General features: G+C 32.2%; 1 protein-coding gene across 3 annotated transcripts; it reads right to left on the bottom strand.

Moving 5' to 3' along the window:
- Positions 1-428: 428 nt before the first annotated feature.
- Positions 429-5,910, bottom strand: LOC121225633 (CDPK-related kinase 5). 3 transcript variants are annotated; one of them, XM_041110026.1, is made up of 11 exons: positions 5,136-5,910; positions 3,277-3,407; positions 3,158-3,199; positions 2,964-3,072; positions 2,530-2,608; positions 2,152-2,448; positions 1,959-2,071; positions 1,411-1,515; positions 1,268-1,330; positions 994-1,161; positions 429-867 (listed from the first exon to the last, which is right to left on the bottom strand). In XM_041110026.1, exons 1-11 carry the CDS (start codon positions 5,637-5,639, stop codon positions 727-729), a joined length of 1,752 nt encoding a protein of 583 aa, XP_040965960.1. In that variant the 5' UTR covers positions 5,640-5,910; the 3' UTR covers positions 429-726. The 3 variants fall into 3 exon arrangements, with proteins under 3 accessions (XP_040965960.1, XP_040965959.1, XP_040965961.1); XM_041110025.1 differs by having other exon boundaries at positions 2,152-2,608; XM_041110027.1 differs by lacking the exon at positions 429-867 and having other exon boundaries at positions 996-1,141.
- Positions 5,911-9,537: the final 3,627 nt, after the last annotated feature.

The raw sequence follows: 9,537 nt of genomic DNA, 5'->3' as shown, positions 1-9,537 counted from the left end.
ATAGAAAACATATACTTTTTTTCTTTCCATAGGCATGCTTAGTAGGAGAGATGAAAAAATGGTAAGAAAATGCATTGTTTGATAGAGTTGAAAGTTTTAAGGAAAAAAAACCATTCGAAATCATTCTCTCTTTTTCTTTTTTTTCTAATTTGAAAGGATTGATTTTTTTACGATAAAATGGAAAATAATCATCCCTCCTAATTTGATTCTTTCTAATTTTAATAGCCATAAATATATATATATTTATAAGCATAATTCTATTTCAGTTGGTTTTTAATAGCTCCTAGAGCCTGGTGTATTTAGGACTAAAGCAACCTTTGATTGCACCATATGAATTAATGAAAATTATAAAGTATTTTAATAGTAAGCTACATACTATAAAGCATATATAAAAAACAATCAAACAGGCCAAATATAGATATAACCCATTCAAGTAATGCAAACTATATATATATATTATATTACATAGTGATTGTCAATGATATCTTTTCTGACTTTCAAACTCAAAAGAATTAGCATAAAATTGAAGCCTCATAATCTGAGCTGATGATGCTAGGCCTCGGATGTCGAAAAGAAGCATGCTTCCTGAGTCTCTCGACTTAAAAGAGAGATCGATATCCAGTTTTACACAGAATCAAAGCCACATCTTGTCCGATTGTATTCGATATTCGACCAAAATGGCATTATTATTAGTACAGCCTTGAGTGACCAACATCCCTTGCGACATCATTGTGCCTTCGCAAGGGCTCGACTGGATGGACCGCGCAACAACTTCACAAACCCGAGGAAACTTAACTTCCCATCCGTATGCCTTATCCAGTCATTAAGAACAGCATGAACCGGAATGGAGGGTCCAAGGCCAAGTTCCTGAATAGTTTTAAGTACGGAGTTGCTACTTTAGAGGTTGCATATGATGATGCATTTTCCAGTTTAGCATCATAATTCATAACACTGATTGGAAGCTATTATTTATCTAAAAAATTCCAAACTTACAGAAGCAAGTTCCTCGATCACGATAGGCCTGTTTCCATCCTTCTCAAAAAGCTCGTACGCACAATGGGCATGTTGTTCCCAACGATCAAGTGCCTCAAGCTGATGAACACTTAATGCAGCTGCACAAAATTCTTCAAAACCCGTTCTTCTGTATTGAAGTGCATTAAGCTGTCATGCAATGGAAATTAAATGGAAGGGACTTGAATAAGCTACTTATTGATGACCATATAATCAAGGAATGGCTACATAAAAGAAAGAATAACTGCATTCATACTGAGAAAAGAAAATCCGGAACGTGTGAATCCTTCATTGCATCTGTTGCATTTTTCATCAGGGCCTGCCATCAAGAAAACGAATAATCAAAAAAGAGTATCATCTAACAACATATCAAAGGTGGGGGCAGGAACGGAGACTAACCGTCTTAATATTCTCCAAGGTTATGCTACCATTTTTGGGCTCGAATAATGCAAATTGCTCTCTCATGTAAAAGAGTTCATCCTCAGTCAATGTCTTAGACAGTGCCTGCAGGAATGAATTAATCGTAAAAACTGATGATTTCAAGTAAGAATCAGTGTATCAGATCTTTCCACCAGAGAATCATAAATGACATAACCAAGTTAAAGTACTCTCTGGAGTTTATTTTAAAGGCTTATCTCTTAGTAGTAAAACAAATCTCCTCGATTCTCCAAGACCTTGGTGAAGTACACCATTCAGTAAACGACATGCATAGCAGCATATGAGATCATTTTCAGCTTCTCACATCATACTAATAGGTTTCACTTAGGCATCAGATCTTGATGAATCATGCACTATCTAGTTTACATTCTAAATTACAGATATAATGAAGTGAGCAAAGAATAATCGAAGTTGATTGGTGTGAGCATGGTGGTCACAAGACCAAGTGTTACACAGTGGCATAGGTAAAGTACAAGAAGAAGAGAATTTCATCCCATTAGCATACACACCTTTAAAGCAGCCTTCCGTAAAGTTGATGATCGCATATATGCCTTCATAAGCCTAAATACTAGAATGTCAAGAGGGACCTTAACATCATTATGACTCCGGATCCAAGGATGACCTGTGAACAAAAGAGCAAAGCTTGTTACTCTAGCCTGAGGATGCAGCAACCTAATATTGTAGTTAAAACCAGGCACGCACATAGAGCCTGAGCTGCTGTCATTCTTTTCCTGGGGTCCTTATTCAAAAGGCGCTTAACAAAGTCCTTAGCTTCTGAAGATAAGGAAGGCCAAGGCGCTTCGTTAAAAGTTGGATCAGCTTTTAGGACTGCTCGAAAAATTCCGGATTCGGTCCTAGCCCAAAATGGACGACTACCGCATAAAAGAATATATGCTATTACGCCTATACTCCAAACATCAGCTTCTGCACCATAAGATCTATGTAGAACTTCAGGGGCCACATAGTATGCACTTCCCACAATGTCATTAAGTCTTTCATCTGAAAAAACCATAAGTATTAGATATTTAAAAGAATCCCGAAAGGTTGAGCAGGAGGAAGCTGAGCAAGAAGAGTAAAAACCTGGTCTGACAAAATCTGACAATCCAAAATCTATGGCCTTAAGCTGAGAGTTCTCCTCCTTAGAAGTATATAGAAAGTTCTGGTCCAGAAATATGCTAAGTTTAGATTCTTCAAAACGGTAAAAAACACATAAAAGGTCACAAGTTATTTACAGGGTATCTATCACGAAAAGATGGTAACGGACTCAGCCATGATGATGTGGCATGAAAAATGTCCTACAACTTTAACCCGACAGAGGGCACACACTTGCCTAGCCCCTCATTAGGTCAATTTTCAATATAGGAAATTGTCAACCATAACTCCTATTACACATCTATGATCTATGTATGCTTTGTGTTTATATTAAACCATACAGAATGCATTTGAGGATCACTACCTACTCATGCTTTTATTCCTTTTAACTATCGAGTAAGAAAAAAGAGAATTTGCTCCACCTCTGGCTTAAGGTCCCGATGCACCACACCCTGAAGATGACAAAAAGCAACAACATTTAGTATCTGTACCATCACAGTTTTTGCATCATCTTCAGAGTATTTTCCGCCCCTGCAAGCATAATTTCACTTTCAAGTTAGAGGCCATACAATAAACCATTCTCAAAATTTTAGCAATTTATTACAAGAACAATCACCTGGCAAGAATTCTATCCAAAAGCTCACCTCCTTCGCAAAACCTGTAATTCCAATCATATTACTCAAACTTTTAATTAAAATAAGATCACGTGAGTGGTAGTGCATGTCTTGAGCTTACTCCATTACTATATAGACATTATCATGATCTTCAAATGCATCATAGAATTTCACTAGATTGTTATGTCCTGTCAGGGCTCGCAATATCTTCACCTCCCTTCTTACATCCTCAACTGCAATAGCTGTTGTCATCTGACACATAAATAAATTGTCATAAGAAAAACACATAAAGACAAACCAAGGGAAAAAGTAGAACAGAACACGATCATAATCTATCTTCATCAAACATTAACTAGAACTTGTTTTTCCCAACAAACAAACTGCATCAAGGATAACTAAATATAAGGCATTCGCTTCAGGCTATTTGTTAATTGATTTGAAGAAAATAGAAAATGAATAATAGAAGCCACCTCTGCCTTCATTCCGTTTTCATTACATTTTAGTTGTCGTTAAACAAATACTAACAAACCGAAACCACCCACAACATCATATTACAACAAATCTTTGCTTTGATAAAGTGAGTTGGAATATAAAAAAAAGAGGGCCTATATTGACAAATTTTAATCAGTTCTACTCGGTAGCAGGTTGCGAAAGGAAATCCATCCTTATCTGTTCCTATTCTTTTTCCATTTAAGAAGGGACCATCGCAATCAAAGATTAATACACAAAAGGAAGAAAGAAGGCTTACGTAGCAATTTATTAGTAGTTACATTACATCTTAAGCCATCTTGCTAGTCGGGGTAAATTAAGTCAAAATATCATCTTAATCAAAGAATAAGAAAGAAGCAATAGTAGAATGTTTCTCTCTGCCTTGCAAAAGTTCAAAGTATTGCTTCCAAGGTCAATTGATGACAAAAAAGTTTCGGAGCAATCATGCAACAGACACAGACAATGGATGTGCAATCTAACTACAACCATTTGGTTTTTTCCGTCTTGGTTGCAAGTATAAGCCAGTAAAAGACAATAAGGTACTAGTTGACTGGTTCTGCCTGACCATGATCATTCCAATAAATCAATTTATTCTTAACCATTGAATAGTGGTACTTCAGTAGCACCTGTCAATTCAAAGTGTAGAGAAAATGATATGTCAATATCCTCTAGAGAATTTCAGCAGTTTCTTATCATAAAATATTCACTTCCAAGTTCCACCAGCACCCAGACATACAACTTAATGATTCAAAGATGCATCTTTTAGGACCCCAGATGTCACATTGCTAGGAGGGGCAATTACAAAGTCTGAAAAGATTAGTGTTTATGGACCGTAAAACAGACATGAAAGATGCCTTATTCATACCCAAAAAGAATGCACTTTTTAGGCCTAAAATATTAAAGTCAGATGTGGCGAGCTTAATATATCAAATAGTCCAAAGTTTTGACCTAAACAAACACCCAAGACAAAGATGTGGTAAGCTTTATAAATCAAAATAATCAGGAGTTAACCAGGTGGATGGTAGCACTATATGATAACATCCTAACCATTAACCCATAAAAATCAACAAAGAAACAAGTTGGCCACTTTATGTTGTTTTACCCTGAATTAAAGCCAATAATTTCACCTAATTCTGGAACAGTAAACTTCCCTATGATTTCTATCAATATTCTCTTCGTGTCACATTCAAACTATTAAAGTCTTCATCCCACTTACCTAGAAATAAGCAAACAAGTTGGCCACTTTAGTGTTGTTTTACACTAAAGATATAGAAACTTATTTTCTTCCTCTAGAAGGGTTCTGAAACAGTAAATTATCCATCATGAACAAAATAGAAAGTCAATTGTAGCCAAAACTCAAAATCTAATAAGAAAACAAAGAATCTCTCATTTAATCTTATAAACACGAAGAAGAAAGTATCAAACATTTACAATTACATACATTGTCAGAAGGAATGAACTTGGAAAAAAAATAAAAACAAAAGACCAAACCTTGGATTTGGGAATAACTTTAACAGCAACCTGCTGGTCTTTAAACTCTCCTTTCTTAAACTTAGCAGAACAAGTATACCCAAAATGCCCTCTGCCAACTTCTTCTTTGACTTCCAACTTACTCTTCAGCTCCTTTGAAAACCCAAATCTTTTATCCAACTCAACTCCTTCCTCCTCTTCTTCCTCTCCTTCAACAATTTTACCCTCATTTTCGGCTTTCTTGTTAGACTTCCGGCGCCTCAACACAGCCCGAATGTGCTTGGCGGGAGAAGGAGGAGGAAAAGGACGGCGTAAAAACCTGAGAGGAGTGGAAGGAGTCTTGGGTTTTTGGTGGTGGTGGGCAGGGCTTGGGGTGTACAAAGGGAGGAAAGGTGTGGTCGGAGGGAGAAGAGGAGGAGGAGGAGGGGATTTGGGTAATTGGGAAGTGGCAGGATAGTCATTCTGGAGATTCTCTCTTGTGGCATATGAGTTTGGCTTTGAAGGCTTTGAAGTGCAGGCTCCCATTGTGAATAAAAAAAAAAAAGGAAGAAGAAGAAGATCAAGAAATCAACAACAAGCTTTGCATTTGAGAGACATTCTTTTGGGGTTTCAGCTAACTGTAAGAATCAGAGGAAAAACTTTTATAACAATAAATAAAGCGAGAATTAAAAAAAAAAGTGAGAGTTTGCTGTCGTTTGTAGCTGCAAGAGGAAGAAGAAGAGGAAACAAGTGAAAGTGAATCAAAATGTAAGCTTTAGATGCTTGTTATCCACGTGAGGTGCACATGACCGTGTTCTTTTATTTATATTCGTCACTAATAAAATTATCAGTAAAATGCTAAATATGTTAAATTTATTTTATTAAATATTAAAATTCCATTTTGTCCCTATAGCAATGTGTAATAGATTTGGCTCCTGATTGGCTGTGAATGCCCCCACAAGCTTCATTGACCTTCAAACATATATGTATATATATAAAACGTTGAAAATTGTTTAATTGATTTTGTGATCCCTATAATTTTGCATGCATGGATATATTAATTTTATTTTCATTACAAATATTCTTTTATTCATCTCATCATTTTATATTTATTCCAAAACTCATTTACAAATTTTTCTTTTAATTAGGGTGTTGAAGCTTTCACCTTTCCTAATCATTTTATATTCTATAAATTAAATATTGTTCTTATCTTCTAGAATTTGATGCATTTGTTTAGATTTTTCGAACCGTCCATCATTATTCGGTTTGGTTTTCAGTTTTTTCACATTAACTTTTTGTTTTGATTTTTTAGACTTATTTTGATAAAACGAGCTTTGTTTTATGGATTTTGAATATTGTTTGACAAATTTTCAAGGTCTTTTTCATAAATATTTCTAAAAAATAATGATTTTTTAAAAAATTTTAAATTATTTTCACTATTTTAAAGGTATTTATTTTTATATCTTGAAATTTTAAAATTAATTATATATTAAATAAAAAGCCTAATTGGATTCAATTTTTGAGTAATTGCGATCCCTAAAGTTACATTCCATAAATTGTTCAAATATCTTGATTTGTATCGATTTTCAATTTGAACTATTTTTTGCTCAACCCTAAATAGAAGATTTATACATTTAAAAATTATGATAACATTTCTTGCTAAAATAATTTTAAAAATACATAGAAAACCAACATATCAAGGTAGCATGGAGTATGCGTAGACGGTCACGTGGATTGTCATGCCAATATCGTTTAAGAAAATTAATATTTTACTCAACATTTCCGTTAAAAGAATGATTTGACTCTTTCAAAGATTAATGGTCGAATTTAACTTTAAAAAAAAAAGAATCAAATTAACAAAATATGTAAATTGGAGGAAAGGTTTGATATCGTCTAGCGCGGATTAAAGCTCAACACATTTAATACAGTATCATCTTTGACTTTCTTTTATAGATTGAATCATTTATATTGTATGATTAAAAAATTGAAATATAACATAAATATATACACACACAAATTATGAAACCTAATTGAGAATTTTAAATTAAAGTGTTTGACCTCACTATTAAAATTATAACGTTAATTGCCTAAAAAGAAAACATACATTGTAGTTTTCTCTTTTTTCGCGTTTTATATTTTCTTCTTCTTTTCATTTGATGCAACTTTTTCCACTTTTTCTAAATCTAATAAAAAATAAATAAGTTGACATTAATCTCTTAATTTAAACATGATTAATTAAGTAGAAAAAGATAATTGAGTAACGAAATTGATTTTCTTTTGGTAAAAAAGAACTGCTTAAATTACTATTAATACAGTTATTTTGGCCATATAATTAATAACCTTATTTTGAGATATTCCATAAATTAACTCACATGCAGTCCATGAGCTACTTTATTGAGAGGGTGTTTTTTTTTTTTCTCCTAGCCTACTATTTTTAATGAAAAGAAATTACACTCAACATATTCACACTATTAGTCTTATACTTTGCATAAGTTATTAATTCAGCCTCTCTGCTTTAATTTATTTAATTTAATCCACGTATTTTTCGAATCGATCAATTTTAGTCTTTATATTTTTGAATTTTAAAATGTAAATTTGTTATAAATAATATATAAAAATAATAAACTGACGCCATATTACATATATGATAATATCGAAAACTGAATAACATAATTTAATCTTTTATTTATATAAATCAATATCAAAAGGGAATATAAACTTTTTCAAAATTCCCACTATCATCATTGTTAATTTATTAAAAAAAAGTTACAAGTGGGATCCCCACTAAATGGCAGAAAAAACAATTTCATTGTTATGAGAAAAAAAAAAACACTTTCTTTTTTGACATATAGGGACCCCATATTTTTTTTATTCTGACCATTTAAAGGGAAACCATAAGGGAATGTGAATTTATTCCTTGCCTTTGATCAAAGTTCTCTTGTTGCAATACTTTACTTTTTTTTCAATATTTATTTTGCAATTTTTCTTTTTCCATATTGATGAAAATGAGAAGCATCAAGTATTTTGAAAATTTAAATTGTAAGTTGTTCAATGTTATTTAAAATTTTATTTTATTTTTAATTTTTCTATAATCAACGTATATTCATATTTAAATACATAATTTCAATCCTCGTGTGAAACATTAGACTAAATTGATGAAAGTGAAATTTGGAATACAATGAATTAAGATAATCAACAATGAAAATGGACAACTATGGTGTTTGGACTAGTCACCCATAGAACCTGTTCGAGCTTGAGGCTTTAAAAAAAGTTAGTGATAAGTCTTTATTTGAACGTTCTCCTTCGGATATTAATTTTTATGCGTGTGGTGTGAATTTATTCCTACTATAATAATTAATATTATTTTTTTAAAAACTTTAAATTATTTTTCACTATTTTAAATATAAATTTTTTTATTTCAAATAAAAAAATTTAATTTAATTCAAATAATCGTAATTTTTAAATTTGTATTTTGACACTATGATATAAATCCATTTTTGATTTCTCCATATTTTTTCCTTAGCCCTAACCCTTTTGAAAGCAACAAGCACAGCCACCGTTGATGACTGAATAAGAGAAGACATTAACCATTCAATACATGCATAATTATAACTCTATATATAGATGGTATAAAACGTCATCTTTATTTATTTCTAATAGGAGAATGACAAATCAGATTTTTACTCATGATTTTTAGCATTTTTAGTTGAATTTGAATTTTTTCAGGAGAAAAAGGTTAAAAATTAGGAGGAAAAATCTGATTTGTCATTCTTCTATTGGAAAGGGATAAGGATGACGTGGAAGCACAGTTTTAATAATCCCTTCTCCATTCTCCATACTCCATATATATATATATAAAACTCTACTTTGATAATTACATTAAACCCTAATTAAATTCGAAATCAAATCAATTAAATTTTTAAACGTACAATAAAATTTTTACTGTCTTTTATTCACAAAACTTAAATTCGAGACTTTATAAAAGAGACATTGACAAAGGCGTAAACAATGAAGGCAAGCAGAGGCCTTAGCACCTCGAAATGGTAAATCTCCATTTAATCCTTTCAATTTTTGTGAAATTATATATTAATTTAATGATAAAATTTCACTTTGGTCTTTTAAAATTTATAATTTATTTCTAAACTCTTCAGCGATTTTATAATTTCATAATCATATATTTGATCTCTTTACTTGCACCCACACCTCCATGATGGAGCATACGTGTAATGCATAATCATATACTCGCCTCAATTCTTTGGTTCGCCACTACTAAATTATGCATCAAATCAACGACTTGGGTACATCACTACGAGCTTGCAATTACCTTCTTGCATTCATTGCAGTTTTTTATCAGCCTCTTTTCGGTTTTCATCGATTACCCAGTATTAATCCTATTCTTTTCTCTCTTTTTTTGGTGCAAATTTGTCGTGTAGAAATAAAATAA

The sequence above is a fragment of the Gossypium hirsutum genome, chromosome D13 (assembly GCF_007990345.1).
Source record: "Gossypium hirsutum isolate 1008001.06 chromosome D13, Gossypium_hirsutum_v2.1, whole genome shotgun sequence".
NCBI lineage: Eukaryota > Viridiplantae > Streptophyta > Magnoliopsida > Malvales > Malvaceae > Gossypium > Gossypium hirsutum.
This window is presented reverse-complemented; position numbering and strand designations above follow the sequence as displayed.